The 27,845-nt window shown below is 27.5% G+C and overlaps 6 protein-coding genes across 9 annotated transcripts; 4 read left to right on the forward strand and 2 right to left on the reverse strand.

The window, feature by feature from the left end:
* The first annotated feature begins 1,140 nt into the window (after positions 1 to 1,140).
* LOC112603150 lies at positions 1,141 to 9,391 on the forward strand. 4 transcript variants are annotated; one of them, XM_025351591.1, is made up of 7 exons: positions 1,141 to 1,482; positions 2,327 to 2,369; positions 2,447 to 2,526; positions 2,858 to 2,944; positions 3,670 to 3,730; positions 4,545 to 5,410; positions 9,175 to 9,391. In XM_025351591.1, the coding sequence occupies exons 6-7, from the start codon at positions 4,689 to 4,691 to the stop codon at positions 9,179 to 9,181; spliced, it is 729 nt and encodes a 242-aa protein (XP_025207376.1). In that variant the 5' UTR covers positions 1,141 to 1,482; positions 2,327 to 2,369; positions 2,447 to 2,526; positions 2,858 to 2,944; positions 3,670 to 3,730; positions 4,545 to 4,688; the 3' UTR covers positions 9,182 to 9,391. The 4 variants fall into 4 exon arrangements, with proteins under 4 accessions (XP_025207376.1, XP_025207375.1, XP_025207377.1 ...); XM_025351590.1 differs by lacking the exons at positions 2,327 to 2,369; positions 2,447 to 2,526; XM_025351592.1 differs by lacking the exons at positions 2,327 to 2,369; positions 2,447 to 2,526; positions 3,670 to 3,730.
* Positions 9,392 to 9,549: 158 nt separating this feature from the next.
* LOC112603149 lies at positions 9,550 to 14,511 on the reverse strand. The gene is made up of 5 exons (XM_025351589.1): positions 13,935 to 14,511; positions 13,689 to 13,848; positions 13,400 to 13,527; positions 10,372 to 10,506; positions 9,550 to 9,882 (listed from the first exon to the last, which is right to left on the reverse strand). The coding sequence occupies exons 1-5, from the start codon at positions 13,999 to 14,001 to the stop codon at positions 9,845 to 9,847; spliced, it is 528 nt and encodes a 175-aa protein (XP_025207374.1). The 5' UTR covers positions 14,002 to 14,511; the 3' UTR covers positions 9,550 to 9,844.
* Positions 14,512 to 14,655: 144 nt separating this feature from the next.
* Positions 14,656 to 15,820, forward strand: LOC112603152 (putative hydroxypyruvate isomerase). Its single transcript, XM_025351596.1, has one exon. It carries the CDS (start codon positions 14,988 to 14,990, stop codon positions 15,774 to 15,776), a length of 789 nt encoding a protein of 262 aa, XP_025207381.1. The 5' UTR covers positions 14,656 to 14,987; the 3' UTR covers positions 15,777 to 15,820.
* LOC112603151 (transmembrane protein 209) lies at positions 15,781 to 20,060 on the reverse strand. The gene is made up of 11 exons (XM_025351595.1): positions 19,513 to 20,060; positions 19,300 to 19,449; positions 18,970 to 19,145; positions 18,785 to 18,907; positions 17,779 to 17,916; positions 17,329 to 17,436; positions 17,137 to 17,258; positions 16,845 to 17,073; positions 16,405 to 16,502; positions 16,114 to 16,323; positions 15,781 to 15,972 (listed from the first exon to the last, which is right to left on the reverse strand). Exons 1-11 carry the CDS (start codon positions 19,515 to 19,517, stop codon positions 15,847 to 15,849), a joined length of 1,485 nt encoding a protein of 494 aa, XP_025207380.1. The 5' UTR covers positions 19,518 to 20,060; the 3' UTR covers positions 15,781 to 15,846.
* Positions 20,061 to 20,301: 241 nt separating this feature from the next.
* Positions 20,302 to 24,539, forward strand: LOC112603157 (serine/threonine-protein kinase pakD-like). The gene is made up of 3 exons (XM_025351603.1): positions 20,302 to 20,621; positions 21,360 to 21,550; positions 21,632 to 24,539. The coding sequence occupies exons 1-3, from the start codon at positions 20,487 to 20,489 to the stop codon at positions 24,243 to 24,245; spliced, it is 2,940 nt and encodes a 979-aa protein (XP_025207388.1). The 5' UTR covers positions 20,302 to 20,486; the 3' UTR covers positions 24,246 to 24,539.
* A 1,321-nt stretch (positions 24,540 to 25,860) lies between these two features.
* On the forward strand, positions 25,861 to 27,810 carry LOC112603146 (enolase-phosphatase E1). Its single transcript, XM_025351586.1, has 2 exons — positions 25,861 to 26,037; positions 27,015 to 27,810. The coding sequence occupies exon 2, from the start codon at positions 27,045 to 27,047 to the stop codon at positions 27,774 to 27,776; it is 732 nt and encodes a 243-aa protein (XP_025207371.1). The 5' UTR covers positions 25,861 to 26,037; positions 27,015 to 27,044; the 3' UTR covers positions 27,777 to 27,810.
* Positions 27,811 to 27,845: the final 35 nt, after the last annotated feature.

Here is a 27,845-nt window from a genome sequence, read left to right on the forward strand (position 1 = left end):
GTTATGAAACTGTTTTGATCAAATAAAAAACAAAGTGAATGAAATGTTAAATGTCCAATTCACTAATTCAGTAAAATAATCACGATTACAAAATTTTTAAGGTCTTTGCGTTACGTTATATTAACTGATATTGGCGTACGAAAATATCGATTGTGCGTAAATCTATTGTAGTTTATAGCAATACAGTCTATAAAAGGTTACGGCGAGAGGGGGAATAAACTGTAACTCATAGCAAGATAATTAAATATTTTTGTTATTTTTCATACAGTAATGATACGGAAAAAAAATCGTGCATCATTCAGTAAATATTTGTGTAATAAAATAATCAATATTTTAGAATCAACAAAATAGATCTGTATGATATAAACTGTAAAGTGTTACGAGTATCGTTATTATTAATTTATCGATAGCTCAACTCGATAATTATTTATACATAAAAAATTAAAAATGTATACATTTTTACAGATAAATACTTTATAACTGTTTAATTATAATTTGAAACAAATTATTTATTATGTTACCAACAAAAAAAAAAAAAAATAAAAAAAAAAAACATTACGAGTACATTTCAAATTCTAAAAAGTATTACTAATTTTATTTATACCTATTAGCTATTTAATTTTATGTATCTACCTATATTTTATTTTTTCGAAAAAACATGATTTTTCAAAAGACCATACTATAAGAATTTACATATTATTAATATTATTATCATTGATTATAAATACATATTTAATATGTATAAATATAGTATTTATGACGATAATACAGATTTATTAAGCACAAGCACATTATAAAAAATATAATTATGTATATTCAAAATAATATGTATACCAACGTTAACACAAATGTAACTTGAAATTCTAACACCGAGATATTTTGATAGATTTGATTATTTCTGTACAGTTCAAAATGTCTCGAGTAAAAATCTAGGTAGGTAAAGCAAATAAATGTTAGTGTTTATTGGTATAAGTACTTAACATAATATGCACTATACTTATATTATATAATGACGTATACCCATTATTATAGTCGTTAACCCGTTGGAATAAATCACATTGGTTTAATTACAATTTACACGAACACTTGTTTGTTAACGACATGCAGGTAATGCAAATAAAAATATAGGTATACATTTAAATTGTTATAATATGCAATATTTGTTTCTGACTTCTGTGTGATAAAAAGAACAGCAGATATATTACCACTGCAGTCCGCAACACTTTCAATATACGTGAAAAGCGAAACAAACTTAGAAATAAATTCAATTTCGATATCCGTCCCATTCGTCGTATACATCGACATTCAACGCGTACCTCTACCTATATATTGTAACTTAAAATCGAATTCGCGTAACTGCAAACCGTAAAGCGAATTGTAAAAATCGTAGCATTAAATGCTTTAAGAACAAGTTTTTATTTCGAGCATATATCACATTCAAATTTCAAAAATTCAAAGTTAATTTTTCAATACAGGACTCAGGTAAGCTTAGAGAATCGTAGTTATAAGAGTTAAGTTCGATATTAGTTATTTGAATGAAATTTCGAGGTACTATATCGTTTATATCAGAACCTAGAAAACAGTTTGTATTGAAATACAAAACATTCGTTTGTTAGTTTTCTCCGAATTAGGTAAAACTTGTTATTTCTTTAAGTATTTATTTAGTAAACGCACGAGCTTGTGACCGAGTTTATTTTTTTTTCATTAAATTGATTAGGTTTTTATCTCTCCTATTGTTCTGTTAAATATTTTAATTTTAAAATATCACACTAAGCGCATATCACGTTTAAAAAGTCGTGTGTCTAATTTTTCTACAATTACATGTCAACGTATACGAATGAATATATTAATACATTGGAAATAATTAAAAAAAAAAAAAAAAAAAAACAGTAGCGCAATCCGCGATGTATTATAATATCAAAATGGTACGATTTAATTAAATGTTAAAAATAATTACAAAAATGCTTACTGACTACAGTTTATATTTGAAAACGTAATTATTTTGTCCGATAAAAACGTAGGTACCTATATAATGTCAGTTGGTACCGTGACTATAGCCTATATAGGATAGACTTTTTTAACCATGCGGCTTCGTTCATGGACGTTCGTTTTGCTTCGCTTATCTCGTTATTTGTTTTGGTTGTACATTAATTCATCATATATCATGCATATATACGCGAATTTTGTGTGAACTGAGGTCAACAGATTTATCATAAATTTATATTTTAATCACAGTGTATTTTGCGGCACATAACATAAATCTAGTTATTTATTAAACAATTAGGTAGGTACTCATATGGGTATAAAGTAGTGTTATTTATTTTAGTTTTGTTGAGCTGTTGGTGTGTACTTGTGCAGAGACAATATGTGTAGGTACACACTATTTGGTCTATGGCTAATATACTGAAAAATAAAAACAATTGAATAGATACTATTATAATTACAGAAATAATGCGTATACGTACTATACAGCCAAACTGTGAATTGGTTTTATAGTCATATATAATATACTGAAATAGTAATAATGTAAGTATGTTTTAAACAATTATTCTAAAAGTGCGTTTTCAAATATTTCACATATGTACAAGGACAAACACAAACAGCAAACTATATATTATTATAAAATATATTATACCTATGTATTTAAATTACTCATACCTATAGTTATATAAGTTATATTTGTAAAAATATCAATAAAAAATAAAACAAAGGTCACCGACGTATAAGTATCAAGCACAAAAATAAATAAGTGACCGATATCAATAAAAAAAAAAAAAAAATAAATAGTTTTTCATTACATCAATTCACCTATACATTTATAAGGAGTTATTTTTTATAATTTTTTTTTTTTTAATAGCAATGTTGCTGTAGCCTACATATAAATTAGAAGCTCTGTCGCCTGTAATTTCAAATCAATCGTAAAAATAATAAATAAATAAAGAAGGTATGTATTGTGATAATTAACAACTATTGTCTTTTAAATGTTTATTAGGCACCGATTTAATTTTTCAACACAATTGTATCTAAGTTTCTAAACCTTTTTCGTATACCTGCAATATTTTGAATTCCACCCTCTTAATTTATTATCACTTAGTCTGCACTCTGCATCAGTGTTCAGTGTTATTATTTAAATAGTAATCGAGTTGTAAATTTATATGATTTGATAAATAATTTCAAAGTTTGTACAGCATGACCCTATATAGGTTTATAACGTACCTACGCACTTGGATATAGGTACGTTCACGCATACTAAAAAAATACATAGCTGACAGCTCTGATACACTGAAAATGTGTAGAATGTATACCGTATCGTCGTCATTGAGCCATTGAGGAGTGTGACGACTTTGAATTCAGCAATAAATCATTGCATATGAAAAACGATTCTGCTAACGGTCTGCGAGCCTATTATTATTATTGAATATATTTTATGATATATATTATATTTACATTGCTATTAGAGTATAATTTATTTCAATATTAGTAATACTACGGTAGACTGAGTTAATTTTTTTCGAAAGTATTTATCGTTTGAGCACGTCATTGACTAATAACTATATCGTGTGTATAAAATACGTTAACAGTTTTAAATATCTACTCACGGATAGTGTTTTTAAATAATTACAAAATAACTAAAACCATATTTTCATATTTTTGTTTTTACTCATACAGGTACCTTATAATACGATGTAGGTACCTACACATTATTTTACAAATTACAATAGACAATTAGGTGAGTAACTTAACCTATCTGTAAAATATATTATAATTTATAACATTTAATTATAATAGTACCTATTTAGTACAATAATATTTTATATTTTTAATTGTAATTGTGTAATACAACTTTCATAGTAGAACTTTAAACGCTAAAATATTTTAATAAATCTAAGATGAAAATATGTAATATGGTAGGTTGACACCGATTGTAATATTCTGTAGGATTTGAAATTTAAACACCTACGCCTAATTTAAGGTTTTGTTATCTACTTACTTTTTCAAATACTGAAATACCTATCTGATATAATGCTTGTTATTGGTTGTAAATACTTACTCACAATTAACAAATTTCAATGGATTTTATTTCTTTTTGACTATCATAAATTAATTATTTAATATTGTACGAAATATAATATATTTCTTCAGTCTTGATAATAACTTATTAAATATGTAGACGTATGACTATTGACAATTATATACTTTTTCTAAAACGTTTTAGCAATAATTTTTCGACGATTAAAAGCCTTGATAAAAACAAAATAATTTAAAAGTATTTCCGTATAAGTCTATCGTCTATCTATGCATTTTTTTATAGATAAACTCATGTATCCCTTAGGGGTAACGTATAGAGTCGCTATGAGAGGTCGAGTTTTTAAACTCACCAGTTTTTGGGGTTCTATATGATATTATGTAATATATTTTATATTCTCACTTCGCCCGATTAATATTATATTGGTTAGTATTTAGGACTTAAGTATATAAATACTAATAATACTATTATATATCTAAGTATTAACGCGTTTTAACTTTTAACGCTATATCCACAGCTGCACAACAACTGCAGCGACGGAACGGGAATTTGAACATTACACTTGACACTCCACTGATACCGCGTAAACGCGGCCTACGGAGAACCTGCGAAGCGAAATGTCAAATGTGTATAGATAGATATCAATAACAACACGTCGGACATGGCGATGACGGGAGATCGGAACTGCAGTTGCACCGTGACGGCGCCGGACGACAGTTGCAAATGTGCAGATCGATCGATCGTTCAGGTGCTCGATTTGGCGACTCCGACGCAGTTCGAGGTCGTCATTCGACAACCGTCGTCGAAGAGATCACGACGTGCGTACAAATCGATGACCGCGGCCGGAAAGACGGACGCGGCGGTAGTCCACGCCGCGGCCCGGAAACGATTAATTGTGACCAGCACGGAAGCGTTGCATCGTCCGTCGCCGGTCGAGTGCAACCGTCCAGCCCCGACCCGGAAGCAGCGCCCCAGTCACAGCGAGGTAGTCGAGGCGGCCGACCGGAACTCGTGCAACAGTGCTACGGACGGCCTGCAAGCTCCGAACCCGCTGAAGCTGCAGGCTACCGACCAGCGAGTATTCGACTTTTGCGCTGCCGAATTGCAGGTCACCGATGAGCTGCAAGAGTCCGGCTTTTACAGCAGCGGGGTCATAGTGTCGTACGCTAGCGACGAATTTGACGCGGTGGACTTGACGGTAAACGACTATCGCCAGAGTTCCGTAGACACCGACGGCTGGGATGTGCACGGGTCCGGGGTTGAATGGGCGCGGGCTCGATCTCTGGAAAATAGGATGCGGATTGGGGATGTCCGGAAAGAGAATGGTTCGTCGTGGGCGAGGTTTAAAAAGTTCATAAGTCGGCGACTGTGCTGTCAGCAACGGTAGATATATATACGTACACATATATAGAAGCGGTATCCGATAGATAAATTTCCTTACCCTAAAAAAAAAAAAATCAAAAAAAATTCATCGAAATCGAAAAACAAATTGTACTTATAAATATTTATATATATTGATATTTGACTTACGGCAAGACGTGTTTATAAACTATTTTTTTCATTTAATTACTGTTCATTTGCATACTGTGCAGGGTCGTGCTAAATTCCTATATGTATACGCATACTCAATAATTTTCCATTTAAACCCTTTATAGACTTTAGAGTGTCGATAAAAGCCAAAAGTGCGTGTTATTTCTGCGCGACCACAGTCGGCAACCTCGATGGTTCCTCACTATTTTAATCGAGATTTTCGCCCCTAAAAAAACTTGATAAAAGTATCAAAAGTTAGTCGGTCGCAGCAAAAACGTGTGAAGAAGATCGGTGATTTTGTGGACGAATAATAATAGTTTATACCTACCCCCGAGATACGCGTCGTTGCTATTTAAGTTTTGAACAGAGGGGAAGGGGGGGCCAAAATTGTTGATAATATTCATTATTCATTATACCTAGTCATTAGTCATGTTTTTTTACCGATAACTAGCCCGTCTGGCTGCTTTTTAACGATTTCTCGAACATCAAAACGACTCCACTGATGTAAATTGTATATCTACGCGTGTAATTTTTTAATATCGAACGAACAGCTTTTTTCATGATTAGCTAAAAGCTAATTAAATAATAATAATAACATTTTCAAATACACTTGTCTACAAAATTTTTGGACAAAATTTACTCAAAATACAGCGACGTTGTCAAATCGTATAATTAAAACGAACTTTTCGAGCTTTCGTTTGATCGGGGGGGAGGGTTTTTTTTTTTTTTTGTAACATCGAAATGTAAATATAAGTTATAACATAAGCCTCGAAATACTTTGGCGTGATCAAAGAGGTTGCTATGTCACGATGTTCGACAAAACATAAAATATAATAAATTCGGAGCAAAGTAAATCAAACAGTTTTCTGATAACCAATACTGGTCACAGTGACTAAATTCTAATGCTTTCCACCGATTTAACGTTGTCTTTTTGAAGGGTAGCCGCGTAGGTATAAGAACGCATATACAATAAATATTAGACTAAAAAATACTACAACATAATATAAAGCCATATAAAACGAGCTTGCGTGAAGTTGCCCCCCACCATGACCAATTTTTTTTAAATTTATCATTTTGCAAATTATTTCCCAGCCCACTATATAAGCAAAATAAGACAAGGGGGCCAATTTCATGTAGCCCCCTCACCCTTTTGAGCTACAAATTAAAAAATGACACCAAAATTATGCAAATAAGTTTGGTAATGGTGGGGGGGGGGGGACTTCGCGCATGTATAAAACGATAAAACCCACAAAGTTCATAAACCAACGAGCGTGACTGGCGTCGATTGAGATTCAAAAGTTTTAGCGCTTATAATATATAGTCATATAACTGAGACTATGATTTATATGCAACTTTCGATTATTACTTCTGTAGTTCTGTCAGTTATGTCCAAGAATCACCTCATGATGAGGTGAACTGTGGTGTTTTTATTTTGCATATTATTCCATATTTCGACTTTAAAAAATGCGAAAAATGCATATTTCATGGTACATTTCGTCATTACTCACTATATATAGACGTTTTTGTCGTGTGACAGTGTGCACCGCATGCATTGACACTGTTCAAAAATACCTATACACAGTGCTGGATTTAGAACAGACGCTTCCCTAGGCCCTTTTAAATATGCCGCCCCAATCTCAAGAAAAAAGATGTAGTATTACTCGTATTTATTTCTCAAATTCACGGACTTACTTCTGTTTTATTAAATATTTTACAATAATATTAATTTACGCAGTTACATAAATGCATAAAATATTTATACGATTTTTTTTTCCATTTCTTACAAAATTTGCCGCCCCCAAAAATTTGCTGCCCTGGGCGTAAATCCGGCTCTGCCTATATAATAACACATTATTATAACTGAAGACCGTTCAGTTTTGAAAATTTAAATAACCGTGTAATTGTTTCGTGTAATACATTTGAATAGCGTGGATAGTCAAGAATAATATTTTATTAATTTCAAAACGTATTATTTATTTTTTTTTTTTTTTGAGTATCTACCTATATATTTCGTATATATTTTTGGCGTTTATCATATTAATTGCATTTTTATGCATATTTTAAATTTTTAATAAACCAAACGCACAATTTACATTTATTTATTGCATATAAATCCTAGTCTAAGTCATAATTAATGAAGAATGCATTGATACAGATTGCTAAGTCATATTGCGCGTCGAAAAGACAATGCAACTTTGGTGAATTTCGACTTCCCAGGTCCGCACTGGAGTAAACGTAAACACTTTAAATCGATGAATGGACAGTGCACTACATCCATTCATAATTGCACACGATCCGTTTATCTTGTAAATATTAATTTTTAAATTCCACCATAAAAGAGTGTCGAAGGGGAAAGACGAAATAACAAATCGATTGATATGGATTATAAATGTTTTATTAAAACTAAATTACTAATGTTGTATACAAATCATATGTTTTCTACACAGGTAGAATTATAATTATAGATAAAAATAGTATTAATTTTTATGTAGGTACAATATTAAATTTATGATGTAAATGTGATATTTATATATAGTTATGTATACATAATAAGTAAGTTGTATCAGGCTAAGTATTATTATAAAAAAAGCATAATAATAATTCGTGTCGATTTAAAATTCTTGCATGGTTATATTTTTGATAGAAACATTAAAATTAAACATAAGATATATTGTGGCGTTATTTTTCTGTTTTGAGTACCATTGGCTTGTCCGTACAAAACGTTTGCGAGAACATCTTACATCAAACAAATGGCAATGTAATAAAATAAAGTTCAATATCAATTAAAGTTCTACAATCAAACTGTGGAATAATTAAGAAAACCATAGTCGTTATTAAGTAATAAAAGTACAGTAAAATCTTCTTGCGACGGATTAACTCGGGGGCTGACTGATTTTTCTGTTATTCGATCATCGTTATAAGGAGGTTTTACTGCATATAAAAATATGAACAAATTCAAAAAAATTTGTACATTTTTTTACATTACTTAAAAATATGAATACAATATAAATCCAGTCTTTAAAAAAAAAAAAAAATGTTTATAAAATGGCAAATTATTGTACATTGTTTAAATAAGACAATATTATTATAACCTTATATTAATAAAAACATTCTACATTTAAATACACATTCTTATCAAAAATCATTGTATCAGTTATTAATTAAATACAAACGTTCGTTTATTATTAAGATAGTACAACTATTGAACTCAAATACGAACATTGAATCAATTAGAAATCTTTATACACAACCATAGTGAGATTATTAAGCGATACAATAGTATCGGATTACAATGGTAGTTTTAACTCAGACCATATAATTTTCAAGAGAAAAATATTATAAATAATGTTTTAGCAAAACACATGTCGTCATATTATAATCATTAATCACTAATTATTTAGACATTACATTACATTTCAAGATCATACAACTTTTGTTAATTACAAAACAAAATAAAACATTTTAATTCGATACTGAATTACTATTAGAATAAATATTAATCTTGGTATTTGTGTAAATGTACACAAAAATAGTACTCATTTAAAATGAAAATTAATTCTGACAGTCAATCACATGTAAAACATCACAATTCAGTTAATACGTATTTGGTATTTCAGTATTTGACAAATAATGTTTAGAAAAGGAACCAACAAAATAAACCAAATAAGGCAGAAAACAAATAATATGAAAACAAATTTACAGCCTTGCGATTTTTATTTCTTTCAAATAAATCGTCAAAACTCAGGAACAACGAAAAGAAAACTAAAACTAATTATTACACATTAAATAAAACAATTTAGAATATTTAAATTTAGTATACATTTGAAATTAAAAAAAAAAAATAATAATAATAATAATTTTGAATAATCAAAAAGTAATTTGAGAAAAAAAAATAGTTTATCAAAACATACAAAAATACTCCTATTTTTATTTTCAAAATATTTATTTCTTAATTGACTCATATATTTGATGATAAATCATAAATATATATACAAAATATTGTGCTGGTATATTATTTTAAGGCAAACAAGTCTTATTTTTTAATGCATATATGAAAAGTAATTCTAACCATAATCAGTTCAAAACTAGGTAACTTAATATTTAAGATAATAATATTCTTTTGATAGCCAGACTTTAAAAGTCAAAAATTTAAAGATATGGAAAAAAGAAAAATTTTAGTCGTTCACAAACCTTCGTTACTTAGTTGATGGCACAAATAAATATAATAATATTAATAACATGCTTTGGCTTTTCATAAGAACAGTTATTGTTATTGTGATGTATGAATTAACAATTTACTTCAGTCGATTTTAATGGTTGCATTCCTGAAATAATTATTTAAATTCAAATTAATAAAAAATAAAACCCATGTCAATAATAACAATGACACGCGTGTATGGAAAATGCAAATATTATTTTCATTTAACATAACATTTTAGTTTGTAAATGACAAATCACCAACAAATTATTTATTAAAAATATTGAAATTTAATAATAACAACTTAAATATTATATTATTGGTAAAAGATTTATTAAACTTTATTAAGATTGAGTTACCAAATAAGTATTGAAGAAATTAAGGTATCTTACAAAAAAAGTATTTTATTTATTTATTTTTTTTATTATTATTTATAATGATGGATGAATTATTAGAAAGAATTTTAAGTGTTCAATGATAGTTAAAGCAAATTCAACTTAAAAAAAAATATTGACGGAAAGTTTTCACACAAAATAACAAAATACACAGAACATGAATAAAATATTTGATCCCATATTAATGATTTTTAAATACAACAATTATAAAGTGTACTAACCCATAAACTGTGGATAAACAGGATAAGCTCCTGGTGGTAAATGATGAGTAACTTCTTTTTTTGGTATATTTTGTTCTTGCGATTCATTGGGCAAAGAAACAGCAGCAACCATATTCGCATTATCATTTGAATCTTCTGATTAAAACAAAATATAAAATATTCAAATTATACAATAAATTAATTTATCACTACTTTTAATACAAAATTTATTATGTTTAGATAAGTTTCAAGCATAAATTTTTTTGTCATGTATTAAAACGTAAATTAAGTTATAAATATATTGATTGATTAACACATTAAATTAAACATTTAAAATGGTAAGTGTTTCATATAATAATATCATGTAAATGTTTAAATTTTGTATACTTTTTAATTAATTATTACAGAGGCAGATCGTTTACTTAGTATTATACCTTTATTTGAATTAATAAATATTAAATATAATAAAATAAAGATAAGCTTTATGTAAAAAAAAAAGGAAATTCTATTAACAGATTTTTATATTTATTAGTTTACATTACATTTAGTATAGGTTCAAAAAATAAATTGAGTTCAATTTACCACTTGGCTCTAATAATTACAGATGTACAATTGATTTATGAATCAGTTATTAATAATAATAATTTATAATGATATAATATTACGTAACAGAAATATGTGGGTAATGGGTATAAACAGAAACGATCATAAAACACTATATTCATGAACTTAGAAGTTAAATAAATTATTGTGAACTATTTTACAAAAAATATAATTATGGTTTAAATTTTGGATGGAATTGGTTGTATTTGAAAAGCAGAACAGTTTTAATTTATTATTTTAATGAGTTGTTCAAAGTCTTTCAACAAGTTGTCTTTAAGAATTTAAATTATTATATTTTTTTGTTATTTCATTAATATTGTAAAAACTTAAAGGCATTAATAAGCAAAATATAGGTTTTCTGTGATTTTGTTCAACAAATCTTCATAACATTATATTTTTATATTAAATTATAAGTTATAAAATTAAAATTATTAGTTTATATAAGTTGGTATGAATACTAAATAGAGTAAAAGTACTAATACTAATATTTGTTATTAAAAATAATGAAACCATATTATTATTTGAGTATGGAGAATATTTTATGGCATTAGATAAAGGGTATAAATATAAATATTTTATCTTTTTTTTTTTTTTTAAGTACAAACACAAACTATTGTTCTAGTTAAGAACTAAACATTGATATAATCATAATCCTAGTATTAGTACTGATTTCTATATCATATAGTAGATAAATATAAAGTATATTTTACTTAAATATTTAAACAAGTAGATTGAAACATTTTTTTAGAAAAAATTAATCAGAGATATCATTAACAAATAAATACTTATAATTTGGTTAGCATGAAATAAACAGATAATGTAAAATGTAAATACGTATAATATAAAATAATTTTTACTCTTTTTAATTCTAGGACTTTATTATGTTAATATAGTGATATAGAATATAAATATAATATTATATACCATAATTAAAATAGATCAATATTGCTTAACTCGTAGAAGAATGTTATAATTGTTAGTAAATTTATAAGTATGACCAAAGACTTTTTTTATGAAAAAATAAAATAAAATATTAACCTTAAATTTTCATGAAAAAATACTGTACATACAACAATTAAGAAGAAACAATTCATTTAGATTTTTATTATCCATACCTACTCACCATTGGTTCATAAAAATGTAATTTAAATTAAATAAATCTACATAGTATAAAACTGATAACCAAGTTATATAAACATACACTATACTCCATACAGAGAACGCACAAATGAACTTACAATTGAAGCCTTATTCCTCTTTTTAAGAAATTTTAGCATTTTTAAGTGGTAGATTGGAAACTATTGTCCTTTTGATAGTAGCAGTACTAAAATTAGTACTGCTGCACTTGATAATGTTGGCTAGTGGAATAATCTAAGTGGAAATACTGGGTGTTGTGCTTAATTAATCAATTATTATAAATGGGTTGTATAACATTTTCACTAGGCAGAATTTATAAGTATAATCATACTTCTAGAAGTAGTTGGCTTAATTATTATTATATTATAAAATAATCATCGAATTTTGGATTTCATAAGGAATCTGTGATAAATTATTAAGTTCAAGTGATAATTGTTAAAAAAATGAGGTAATAGAATAAATAAATAAATATATTTTTCAACTTGTATATTTCTGCAATTTAAATTTCAAATAAGTTTAGTGAAAAATATTTTAGCAATAAACTAAAATAATTCAATAGACATGCCATAGTATACTGATACTTAAACATTAGATTACTATTGGGATTTTAATGATACAAAAAATACTTTGAGGATATTAATTTAAATTTGTAAGTCTATGGTTTGCCTATGTTTTTTTAGGGTTTAGCAACTTAATTAAGTATTTTAAGTTCGAATTAGTATTATAAAATGTGTATGTGTTGCAAATATTGATATTAAACTTATGAATCATTTTTATTAGGATGTTAGTGGCTTTATCGCTCAGAAACTTCTATGCGAGCAAAAATCATATTTTTATCTCCATTTTGATAGCCTTAAATATATGTTTAATGAAGATAGGAATGCTATATTCATGTTTAATATTAATAGTTGTAAATTGCAGTAGATGAGTCACAAATGAATCATGCAAAAACAAAACATTGGTATAAAATGGAATTTTAACCTATACAGTATTACTAAATAAATGTCCTTTTATATAATTAATAGTTAAATAACTATAATATCTTATTGTTTCTAATTTTAAATATTTGTAAATGTTATTGATATTTTTTAGGATATAAAAATTAAATAAATAAAATCGTACATTATAAATCATATATATAGTATCAGGCCTAATGATTTTTTACACATAGTTAAGTTTGAAACATATTTTCCCTAAAATTTGACCATTCTTTGAAAAGTGTTATTATGATACTGTAAGATTATACTTATATAATTTACATCTCAAACCAATTATATCTTAAACTAGAGTATTTTAAGAATATACATACTATAACTCGGGCGACGACGACTCATGATGCAATAACACGGAATGCAGATACAAAAAATACAACATGCCAATATTAGACCAACGATTATGACCAAAAGTGTTAACAGGTCTGGCAAATACTTTAGAATTCTAAAAAAAATTTAAAAATGAATAAATTAATACGATAAATTATACAACGTTCACTTATAGTTTTTGTTGAATGTCTAAAGCTACAGTTATTAAGCTGCGACTAGCTTAAGATTGGAAATTATATCTAAATGTTTAGACGAATAAATAGAAAAATTATTTACATGTGACGTAAATGGTCAGCACCATTGCAGCAATCGACACTATCATACTTGTCATAGCAACAGAATTTTGCATCCTTCGCCGATTCCGATGAAGGGCAAGTCATTAGACGTTCTCTAGTAAAAGTGCCATTAGAAGTTTTTTTCACCGTGCAGTTTTCACCTGAAAACAGAAAGATTTTTGTTCGATACACAATAACACACGACGTGCGGAATCCGGACGATTCCAACGGATCGGAAAGTACTTACACTGAACCAATGTGACCAATACTACTGTCAGATATACGACTGACACAATCCTTTTAATGGCACTCATGATGAAGACGTTAGACGACGGGTGCAAAGGTCAACGCTAATTGTATAATACGATAATTAATTCGTTCGACCGAGATAATATGGCTAATGACGGTTATTGGTTAGTAGACATAATTTGAACAGTCAACAAATATTCACGTCTCATTAAAAAACGATTATAATAATTACAAAATTACGATTGAGAGTATTAATGGACTTCAAGATCGCGTTGCCGGGACGGTCATTTGAGCAGGATGCAGACTGACGGGGAATCGCTGATCGCCGCTGCTGAAGTAGTGAAGTGAGTGAAGTGACGGACGCGATGCACATACATTGAATAAAGATTAAATAGGTCTAAACGTATCCAGTTCCAGTATTCGCTGTTGTATACGTATTGTCGTATACCGTCTGTATAATATTATAGTGCTTAGTGCTTACTGCCTATATACCTATTATAATCTGTATTATGTGATTAGCGTGATGAGTGATGACTGTGATGTATTGTTGTGTTTGCGGTTTGGAGTTTGGACTGTTTCGAGTGATATTTTGTGGGCGGAGAAAACAAAAAAAAAGGGGGTGCGATGAAACGCAAAGAGGTTGGTGCGTACGACGAATACGATCGTCTTTGAAAAGTTGTTTTGACCTTGTGATAGTAAATTGTTCTAAATATCCTCGGTGATACGCCACGCACCCGCCTCGAAAGTTCAAATTTCATTCATATTACGTTCTCGTGTTTGTATTGTTTGTAATATTGTTAAACTCGAAATTCGAATATAGATTATTATATTTTGAAATTCTTCGATTTTCGAAGTTTCAAGCATTCACATCATTGAATAAACCGAAAACCATAATATACTTGGTATTTATAATACAACCGGCGATAGGCCTTTTAAAATTTTAATCTGTTCGAGTTGAAGACTTCGTTTTTGACAGCCACAATTTCGGAGTTGACGGTTCAGCTGAAGTGTTTGATGTTCACAGAGCATTAATTCTGACACGATATTTAATATGAATTTGAAATTTTGCGCTAATTTATCATTTATGTATCAAGAGGCAAATTGTCTTTTGGAGAGGTACAGTTTGGCGGCTAAATCCGGATTTACTTCTGTGGAGTGCGCATTTCCATACTCAGATTCCTTAGAGAAACTAGTGCAAGCAAAAACAAATGCCAATGTACAACAAATCCTGATAAATGCACCCAGAGGTGAAACTTTTGAACTAGGTTTTGCAGCAATTCCAAGTATGGAGGATAAATTTCGTTCATCTATTGATTCGGCTATATCTTATGCAAAAGCTTTGAACTGTTCAAAGATCCATGTAATGGCAGGCATCGTTGCTCAACCAACAGAAGTTAATCATCAGACTTATGAAAAAAATTTAACTTATGCTGCACAAATCTTTGAAAATAAAGGCATTATTGGTTTGATTGAACCAATCAATAAATATTCAGCTCCAGGATATTATTTAAATTCATATGAACGAGCAATTGACGTTTTGAACAAAATTAATAGCCCTAATTTGAAACTACAATTAGACATATTTCATTTACAACAGATCAAAGGAGACCTAACAAATAACATCAAGAGCTTGCTACCTTACGTAGGACATATTCAATTGGCTCAAGTTCCTGCACGAAATGAACCAAATACCCCAGGTGAAATAGATTACAGTTATATTTTTCAACTATTAGAAGAACTTAACTACAATGAATGGATTGGTTTGGAATATAACCCTAAAGATGAAACTGACAAAGGTTTATCATGGTTAAGAAATTTAAAAAGAACTGAAAAATTCTGATGAGAAATATTTAATAAAGTATATTACAACTTACAAGCATTTAAAAAATAAATTAACAATACAATTAAATTTATTCAATAATCCAGAGCATATTTACTCCAGTTTTTCCAAGATTGACACTCTCCAACAATCCATTTTCAGTCGTTTTTATGTAATGTAGGAACAATAAGACCGTAAAGAAAAAATTATTACGACCCTGAAACAAAATTAAAAATTAATAAAATTTTTTTTTACTTTACTTTTTATATTACATAATTGTTAACAGTTCTATTATCAAATCAATCATAAAGCTCAAAATGTGTAATTCATAATAAATTATGTTAGTAAAATGTATTACCTTTGGAAAATTATGTGTTTCTTTACCAATTTTTAAAATGTAATGAGGTGGAATATTAGATTGTTGAAATATTACCACTTGTTTATTATCAGATTTTAATTTTTCTGGATATTTAATCAGGTGTTGAACAGAAAATGGGTTTTTTCCCTTAAGACGTGTTAACGGAGATAATTGAGAATCTAAGTATGTAGCTAATAAATGCATTACTAGCTAAAAACAAATAAAATAGTTTTATATTAATAAGTTAACTTAATTAATTTTAATCACACATTTTTATAAAATAGTCCTTACAACTGCGTCAGATGGTAATTCACTATTCCATTCCTTTCCTTTAAATGTTCCACCAGCATTCCATCGATACTCAGTTAAACAAGGACCTTTAGCTAATTCTGAAACAATAAAATAATAAATTTTATAGTCTTTTAATTTGGACATGTTTATGTTTATGTACTGTATCAAAACAAAATATTTTTATTTAGAAAAACAGTAATTTTTTAATCTATTATTATGAAAGATAAGACATTTTGAACAAAGAAACATAAATAATTATAAGAATGAATATACTACATGTATCAGTAATTGTTTTCAGTGATTGTTATTGTTCGACACCAACATATTATTGGTAAGTCAAATAGATGAGAAATGCATCAACTGTTATGTGTTTTCAAGACATGGTTTACTTCTATTAAAAGCAATAGTTAACATTATTATTTATTTATTTATTTATTTACCTCTTATGCGTTGAACTACATATTCTTGATTTGGAGATACTTCAAAATACGGAATAATATACAGTAAACTAGGTATAGTTTGAGCAACTTGTATTGTATGTGCTGTTTTTTTAAGTCTTTCTAAACCAACATTTCCTATTGATACATCTACAAATCCTTGATTATATAACGCTCGATCAACACTTTCAATTTCTTTTACCAATCGAGAAATAATTGTTTGTGAAATCCACTAAGAAAAGCCAATATTTTATTAAAACTTAATTAATAAATATAAAATTAAAATTCAACTTACAGTTCTCAAATTAACAGACCATCTTTCAACTTTATTATTATCAACTTTAAATTTACGCCATACTTCTGAAGCCATAGCTACAGTAGAAGTACTCTCATTAAGTTCAGATTTTGATTGTTCAGCTAATAAAAAAAAAATAAAAAAAAAAATAAACATTTAAGCTTCAAAATATTCTGTATGTTACCAACTTACGCGATGATGCTACTTGATAAATAGAATTTTGTAGCATTGAAGAAATAGATGTGTTTGAGCAACCAGAACGTTCCCATAAAGACATGCTTCGTTGTTCAGAATCGCGTTCTAGAAGTACAATTTAATTATTGTCTTAATTTATTATTTTCAGAAAATAATTGTTGTAAAATTATAATAATCTTTAAATTTTTTATTTTTCAATTTAATTATAGTTAAAAGTCATAAGTGCACTTAAATATAAATCCAAACATTCTGTGTCTGATATCAGACATCGTGAAATGAACTTCAAACAAATATAATTATTTAAGTAAAGTAAAATGACTATATACTATGACGCGTCGCCATGCCATAGTCAGTCTCACTACTGTATCGCGCCATAAGATGTTTCACATCAAAAAATTAACATTAATTGATTTGCATTAAAAGTCAAGCATTATAATAAAATATTACCAGTAAAAGAAAAGCTATTTTTGTTGTCATAGTCTTTTAGGTATTGTTCTAAGGTAGATAAATCTTCTATAGTTTCATCATTTGTATTGGTTATATACTTAGTTGAACTTCTATTTTGTTTCTCTGGTCCAAAGTTGTCTACAAATATTAAATAATTAAAATAATCTGATAATTAGTAACTTAAAACTTATGTACCAATAAATTAAAAATACTTAATATTAGGTACATGATCATATATTTTTATTAAAAAAAAAAATAAGTGTAATAGTCTTGGTGCTATAGTGGTTGCTGTAGGCAAATACTGACCATATTAAATTTAATCTTATGAGGAAGCCATAACAGCATATGTTGTCTCCATCTTACAAATTTATACTAATTTTATGTGTTTAGCTTAAATATTAGAATGAGATTATCAATGATCAAACTTAAAGGTAAGAAAATTATCAATATTCTCTCGTAGGTATTTTACAATACTTTAATTTTTAAGTGAATTAAGAGCACTTTTAAACATTAATATTTTATATACTCATAATTTGCTTAAAAATTAAAATATCCTAAAAAGCTGATGAGGGTAGACATTTTTACCTTTAAGTTTGATAATAGGTCATTCACTTTAATGTCTAAGCTAAGTACACTAAATTGGTTCTATTAAACAAAAAATTGACATGTTATATATTAGTAAGACTGAGACAACCCACAATGGGTATGGTATTCTTTCAATAATAATTTTTATTTTGAAAAATTTAAGAATATAAAATAAACAAGTTAATCCGTCAAATTTATTTAAATAAAATATTATTAATGAAATTATATTTATTCATGACATAGTAACAAGTTATAAAAGTGAACGGTACATAATTATGCTATGTTTACACAACAAAGTTTATTCTAAAATATGTCTTTATATCCATAATAGTAATTTTTTTTTAAATTAAATGTATTAAAATGGATCATTAATGAATCTTTGAAATTATATTTTATATTTATTTTTGGAACAGTAACTCACCAGGTGAAATTTGAAACTTTTGATTGTTCCATTTGTTAGATATCCAGTTAATTGGTGTACTTGTAGTTGCAGGAGGTGTTAATATACTTGATGACGTATCTGGTGATTTTACTTTTATATAAGCTAAAATAAATAAGAATGTATGTTTTAACTATTTTATTACATAAATTTAATTGTATGCTTACAGTTGGATAAACCAAGTGTCTGGAAGTGTTCTGGCGACAAGTGTAAGGTGTTAGTGGTTATCCATAATTTTGTGAGGGACAATAAATGATATAAAAGACTTAACAGTATTACTATTGATGACACTGATTCAACAAATCTCCACCACGGAGTATACCAAGAATATGGTAAGGCCAATCTAGAAATTTAAGTATTTTTTTTCAACTATACATTTTTATTTTTAAGAAAAATTAGGATTTATGTTGTCATACTTTTGGACTGACTAATATATACTTTAAAAACATGAAAAGAATAAACAATTTTTCTTAATCAAGTACAAAATAATAACTTACAAATCATAAGTGAGCATAGACAATACTATGACATTAACAGTTCCCCAAATAAAATGTTGCTTCATCCGATTAACACTAATTGTTAACTGAATGGCGTCTTTCACTAAATCCTTTTTACATGATTTTTTTGAATGAAATTCTGGCGGAGTCCTGTAAAATGAATTATGTGAATGTATAACCCACACTGAAATAATTTTTTGAACAAGTACATACCTCATGATTAAAATTCTTTGTTTAACTAACAGGTACTTTAGCAATAACTTAGTGTAAATGATAGAGAAAATTTAATTTAAATTTTGATTTATAGATGATTGAACATAAAAACGATCATTTCAAAGAACTGAATCTTATTAACAAACGTATAAATGCAGGTCAATACTCAATTTTCTTTCACATGTCAAACGCTGGGACACAAAATGCAAAAATAAAAATCCGCATGTTTTCTGTGACGGCTGTCGCGATATCAACGCGTTAACGATAGTGTAAGCATATATACATATATGTTACTGGATTTTGATCATAATATGTCCTTAAATTAAAATTGAATGTTCTTACTTCTTAGATTACAACTTAAAGAAGTCACAAATGTCACAATACTCACAATGAAAAATAAAAATGATTTGTAAAATGTGAATCGTGAATTACTAACGTATTTGAAGAACTCAAAAACCAAAACAATGATAATTCATTATTCCGTTTCTTACTTCAGTGTGCTTAAAACGAATCCTTGCACGAAATAACAACCGAATCTATGACGTCATTATTAATAAAAATATTCAAAAGTATTCTCTATCAATGTTGTTATTTTCAACACAAATACTATTATCACAAATTGTCCCGCGAAGCTGTGCCGTTATCATTTGTTCAGTTATTTAATGTTGTTGTTGTTGTCGACTGTCGTTGTATTAAGTATTAACTACTAAATCTGTAAATTATTTAATTAATAATTAAAATAAACTGTATAATTTTATACTCTGTATATTTCATTATATCGTAATAATTGTTTTAATCTATGCGTTCTTGTCGTTGTCCAAGTTAAATTAGTTTTTTGAAAATATTAACTCATACACAGTACCTGTATGAGATTTGTACTTGATCTTTGCGATAATATTTTTTTTAGTTTACTCAAATGTGTCTACGATAAAAAATTATTATTGTTATTACTTCGTTAATAACTGTATTGAATCATGCAACGTAAAAATGAAAAGGAAGAAAAAAAATTACTCAACTGCATTTGTGAAGTTAATATTGATGGAAAAATGGGTTTATTATCTTTGTACGATGATCTTCCTCATTTTGAGTACGACCTGACAATTGATAACGTAAGTATAAATATTAATTTGAATTATATAATTTTATAATGATAAATGTAATTGTTATATTTAGTACTTAGTAGCATTTATGAATTGCGTGGCACATTTTGTATAGTGTGTATTCAGTATTCACTAATCTTAACAGAAATGAAAGTCAATTCAAAAATATTCCCAAATATGTATTATCTGGAGAAAGATGTATGGAGATATATTAGTAAATTTGTACTATTGGATTAGCACAAAAATATTAAAAACATAATGATATGCATTGTATTTTTTAACAATGTTTCAAATGTTGGAAGATGTATAAATTCATAAAAATCAATTTCAATAAATTATTGATACTATTATACTAGTATTACTGAAATACTTATAGTATAGATAGTTAAATTTAAGCTATAATTATCCTCATTATAAATTTATCCATAATCGATTGTCGTATGACCAGTCTTGTAAAGTATTTGAGTAAATGTTTTTAAATACTCTCTTGAATATATTAATTTTTAAAAATTAAATATTTTTTAAAATTCTAAAGAATTATTCGTCTTACTTCAGATTGTTTTTGATAATTATTCTATTTTATTTTTTATTAAAATCAAATTGTTGGAAGAGGGCAAAGAATTTCTTAACTTTTAAAATAATTTTTGTGAACTTATTTCAATCAAGTTAAACTTTCTAACCTCTCCTCCTATCTATACCATTGTTACTTAACTACATGTACATTATTATATTATTAAATGTTTACAGTTGAAAAACTCAATTACAACATTAAAAACACTTAATCAAGAACTGAAACAACGTATTAAACAATTGGAAAATGAAAACACTCACTTAAAATCTGTTAATATGGTATTATCTAAAAATATCACATCATTATTTAAAACAGCTAGTAGTGAGATCCAGAGGAAAGATAAAATGATTGATGATCTTCGAAAAAGGTATGTAATAATATAGACTATATTTTTACTGAGAAATTACATTATTAAATATTAATAATAATTTTTTTATTAACATTTTAGTCAAGCTGTTTCACAATCATACAGATCAAAAATGTTTTCTTCTAATAATGATTATCAAATTGAAAAAACTGAAGTATACAAATTATCTGAAAGCAAGAAGAATACAGAACAAATCCAGAATACTGTAGAAAAAACTAAAGAGCTTAACCCAAATAATAATAATATTACAACCATTGCCATTAAGCCTAACCTTGATATTCCTAAAACAGTTTACTATAAAAGATTATGTCGAAAATTAGCTCAAAAAAACGAAACTACTCTATCCATAAAACAGATGCCACAACATATAGAAAATACAATTACCACAGATAAAATAATAAGTGATAAAAATGAAGAAGTTAACTATGATGAAAATATACTTAAAGAAATGACAACTTCTATTATTCATAATGAATCTAAAGATATTAATTCTACCCTAGTAATTTGTGAATCAGACAAAACATTAAGTGACTCTGAACTTGATACTACTCCAATTATTCAGTGTGACAACAAGGAAAAAGATAAAGAAAATGTTTCTGAAAAATCATTTTTTTCAAAACTAAAACAACCAGCTAAACTGAAAAAAAAACTAATAATAACTCCATCTACTATTGGTGTTCAAAATAAACAACCTAAAATTTTCAAAAGTGCTAAAAAATTAAACCAAATTAACATCTCGCCAATAAAACAATGTGAGATTAATAATTCACCAGAAAAACAAATAATAAAATCTTTAAACAAAGACACTCAGTCATTATCTATTAAAAATAATATTAATACTCCAGAATATAATCCAAAAGCAGACAATAAACCACTAATAATAGAAAGTCCGTCTCAAAAAAATAATCAGTCCACATACAATATTGATACTCTAAAGTGTACAAATAATATCATAGAATCCAAGAACTCAAATAAATCTAGTGAAAGTTCCTTCAGAAATATACCTGTTGAAACAAGTCCTGCAAATAAAACTATTACAACATCACCTATCAATATTGACGTTGAAAAAGTTCCAATTAAAAATAAAACTAATGTAATAAAAAATGATAAAAATACTCAGAACAAATTTAATAAAGTTACTCAGTCGTCATGTATTCTGAATAAAAATCAAGAGACCAAGTATGATTCAAAAACAGATAATAAACTACATTCAACTGACAAACTTCATGATCAACAATTATTGACTTCTGAAAAAAATAATCAAGTACAATCTATAAATATCGAGGTTGAACAATTTCCTATCAGAAGAAGAAAAGCAGTAATAGAAAAGGATAACAATACACTCGCACAAACTAATGTGAGAAAACATTCAAATGTTACTTGTGTGAGTCCTTCAAACGAAAATAAATTAAATAAATCAACAGAGAATGTTAAATGTTTGTTTATGAATAATTCAAAAGAATCATCAAGTCCATCTAAACAGAAGAATAATCAGTCCACATGCAATTTAGATACCCTTAAGTGTACAAATAATACCACAGATTCCAAGCACTCAAATAAATCTAATAAAAGTTCCATTAAAAATACATCTGTTGAAACAAGTCCTAATAATACTGTGATACCATCTATCAGTGTTGAAGTTGAACAAGTTCCAATCACAAGAAAAACTAATGTATTAAAAAAAGATGATACTCTAAATAAATTTAATAAAGTTGCCCAGTCATCATGTATTCTGAATAAAACCAAGTATGATTCAAAATCAGATAATAAACTGCTTTCAACAGACAAACTTCCTAACCAAAAATTATTTTCTTATGAAAACAAAAATCCAATTTCGTCAATAAATATTGATGTTGAACAAGTTTCAACTATAAGAAAAACAAAAGTATTAGAAAGTGATAATAGCTCTTTAAACAGATTAAATAAATTCACTCAAGAATTTAAAGACCATAAAGATAAATGTGACTCAAAAATGAGTAACAAACATATTTCAACAGACATACTTTGCAATGAAAAATTATCTACTTGCGAAAACAAAAATCAGATACCATCTGTTAATATTGAAGTTGAACAATTTCCTATCAGAAGAAGAAAAGCAGTAATAGAAAAGGATAACAATACACTCGCACTAACTAATGTAAGAAAACGTTCATATGTTACTTGTATGAGTCCTTCAAACAAAAATGAATTTGAGTATGTTAAATGCATGTCTGTGAATAATAATAGAGAATCATCTAGTCCATCTCAACAAAAGAATAGTCGATCCACGTGCAATTTAGATACCTATAAGTGTGTAAATAATGTCACAGAATCTAAACTCTTAAATAAATCTAGTGAAAGTTCCTTGAAAAACACACCTGTTGAAACGAGTCCTACTAATAAAACTGTTAAACCATCTATCAATATTGAAGTTGAGCAAGGGTTCATTTTTAGACAATCAAATTTGAGAAAAGTAATAATGCACTCAACCTCAGATGATAAACAAGAAACAAAGAAAGGAAGACGTGTTCAATTGATAACTATACAAGATCATTATTCAGAACCTGTGCCTAGTTTTAATGGTGCTAAAAAAACAGACATTGATGTTAGCAATAAATCCATTCTTACAGAAAAAGTAGTTGAAAGTAGTAGCCGTTTTTTTGTACCCCAAGTGAAAAGAAGAAGAACAATGAATTTTGGCAGTGCTGATTCATAAGTTCTTACTTTTTCATACTTCTATAGTTCTTCTAAAAAATTACTTTTAGTGCTATACAACAATTTTCTAATCTACTTTTTTCTTTTTTTTATCTATGAATCATATACTTAGTTTGTTAACATTTTTACTCATTTATTACATAAATCGTGATTACAAAGCTACTTAGATAGTAGTTGTAAAGTTTTGAGGTAAAGAGTGTTGAACATAATAATGCAGGTATTAAAATAATTGTTTTCAAAGGAGCTCAATTGAACAAAAATGGTTAAGATTTTGTTAATATACTATATTCCTTAACGTTGCTTTGTTTTTTTTTTTTATTATTATTATTATTTAAATTAAATATTAAACTTTTTCTTTCCAATAAAACATGTAAGAAAAATATAGATTATATTATGTTCGGTTTAGAAACATGACGAAACATACAATGTAAATTTATTAAAAAAAATTAGCATAAATGCGATATGACTTCAAATTTTAGGTACCTGAATTTTAGTTTTAATATTTGTAAAATTTTTTTAAATGATTAAATTATCATTTAATATTTATTTATTTGATTACCTACCTAATATTTTTATTTGTAAAATATCTTACTATATTAAATGATTGTTGTTCTTATTTAAAATATATAAATAATTTAATACTGTTATTTGTTTTTAGAAATGACTAAAATATATTACCATTTTTTATACTTTTTGGGTTTTTTTTTTTTTATATTAAATAATAATAATAATTGTACCAGTTGCTTGATGATTTTAAGCAATATTATATAATTATTATTATTACCGTTAAAATTATAAAAACCCACGTGAAAACTCGGATACTATTTATAGTGTTTATACCTTTAAATTTTAATATAATCGGTCAATTCGCTTTGTTAATAGTTTGTTTCACAACAAATTGAAACTACCGTACCTACCTAATGCTAAACAATAATTTTCCATGTACGTTAGTAAGATGGAGACAACACATGCGAATATGCGATTGTGCCGTGCTTAAGCATTGTTAAATAAATGTTTGATTAATATTACAATTTACAGTGCGTTGTATTATTGTAATAGTTAATAGTGGTGTCGCTTTTATGAATATCAGGATTCCAATACTATTCGAGTAATCCGGATATCCTAATCCGAATGATATCTAAATTAGGTAACTGAATAATCCGAATAATCCGGATATTTTAAACTTGTTGCTTAATTATTATTAAAAGTTTAAATATTTGTTTTTTAATTTAGGTATAGGTTTTAGACAGCGTTTTATTCAAGTCGACGAAACTTAAAATAAACAAGAAATAATAGTTTGACGTATGCCCCTAGAAAATATAGAAATATTCGGTTATTAAATTTTGGATACGGATATCCGGATTTTCTACATAACTAATAGTTAAGCAATAGTCGTAGCATTGGCCATTGAATATAGAACACTGAATAGAGGTAGCCTATTCTGTAATCAACGGTTACAGGTATATGACGCAGACTTCTGTGTCGAAGGCGTAAACGACAGCAACAAGGTCAGTTGTTTTTTTTATTTTTAAATACTATATAGGCACAATATGTACTTAATGGTCTTATCTTCTGATGAGCGCGTAAGTGCGTTACAAGATAACGACACATCATTCTTATCATTGACCGGTCGTATGCGCCACACCAAACGAGAAATATTTTTTTAAATATAAATTAGTAATTAATTTTTTCTCTATTGGTTCGTTATCGATTGTAACCTCTAGTTATTCTACAAAACTGTTCCGGACGTATTCGAAGAACTCCTATTGACTGCGTAAATCCAAAAATTAAAGGTAAAATATGTGTACTTCCGTTATTTTGTTAATTCGTCATAATTTATATAGGTAGCAAACCGTGTAGGCAGTTATAACTTATTAACACGAAGTTACTGAGTACTTCACAAAAATATGCTCAACACACGTTTTAAGCAAATAATGATATTACAGTGTTTGTACAGGTAAGCTGTAAAAGAGCAGGGACTGGCTTAAATACAATTTGTGTAGATAAAACTAATCTATTGCAGCATTGCATAATTTACATTTTTAGGGTGCCCAATATTTTTACGGAGAATAGTAGGTAGCCTATGTACTTGCTTTACACGTATACCCTTAATGATCAGTTGGGTCCCCAAACACGATGGATATTTGAAAGTGATTATGTTAGTACCACAAAATTTTGTACCAAATTTAAAGTACCTAGGTAATTGGCATAATATTATAATCGTTAAAATCAGAATATATATATATATATGTTTTTACGTTACATTAATTCAGTAAATACATCAAGTAAAATATATTATGAATTTTTTAATTAAAGTATTTGGTTCACATTTTTTTATAAAAAATTAATGTTAAGTTCTTATTACTTAAAAAATCTCATCTCATTTTATCATAAAAAAGATTAGATTAATGTCACTAATACATAATGAAATTTAGTAATAAATTAATTTTTAAAACCCTTAAGCATATTGCATTTGGTATCTATTTTATTATCTATATTCTATAACAAAGGTATTTATATTTTCTGTACATATTAATAAAGTAAAGTAGATAATTGTATGCTATAAAGGTTTACTTAGTACAATATATTTTATTTATCATTTTAAATTATTCACATAAACTATTAGAATTTAACATTAAAAAGTAGATACTTATTTTTTTTAAATTTTTTGTGTCAAATATTTAGAAATTAAGTAATTAAGTCTAACAATAAACAATTTATACAAATGTATTTACAAAAATACTAAACACTTGTATTTCTGTTTTCACAGATCTTGATAATAGCTATTCTATAATATAAAATGCCAGTGAACGAGAATGTTATTCTCCTTGACATTGAAGGAACAATTACATCAATTAGCTTTGTTAAAGATACATTATTTCCTTATGTCACCAACGTCTTAGAGGATTATATAGAAAAACACTGGGGCGATGAGAGCTTTCAACAAGATTTAGAGTTATTGCGCGCACAAGCAGTTATTGATTCCAATGTTGAGGGCTTTGTACCAATATCTGCAGATGACAATGCAAAGAAATCTGTCATTAATAATGTACTATGGCAGATGAGCAAAGATAGGAAAACTACTGCTTTAAAGCAATTACAAGGTCACATATGGAAAGATGGATATGAGAGTGGTCTTCTAAAAGGTCATTTATATGAAGATGTAATACCTGCTTTAAACAAGCTAACCAATTTGGGTAAAAAAATATACACTTACTCATCTGGGAGTACAGAAGCTCAAAAGTATTTATTTCAATATTCCATGTATGGAGATGTGTCTGGTTTATTTTTAAAATATTTTGATACTAAAATGGGTCTAAAAGGCTCAGAAACCAGTTATATAAATATTGCTAATGAGATAAATGTAAGTTGTAGTGATATTTTATTTTTGACTGACGTAGTTGCTGAAGCAGAAGCAGCTATAAAAGCCGGCTGTAATTCAACTCTTTTGGTAAGACCTGGTAACGTTCCTTTGGATCCTGAGAACAGTTCAAAATTTAGAATTATAAAGACACTAGATGAATTATTATAAATTAAGTTGGAACACAATTACACATAATATACATTTTGATAATCTTAAAACTAAAAAAATAAGAACATA

This window comes from Melanaphis sacchari, unplaced genomic scaffold (assembly GCF_002803265.2).
Source record: "Melanaphis sacchari strain LSU unplaced genomic scaffold, SCAv2.0 Contig98_pilon_pilon, whole genome shotgun sequence".
NCBI lineage: Eukaryota > Metazoa > Arthropoda > Insecta > Hemiptera > Aphididae > Melanaphis > Melanaphis sacchari.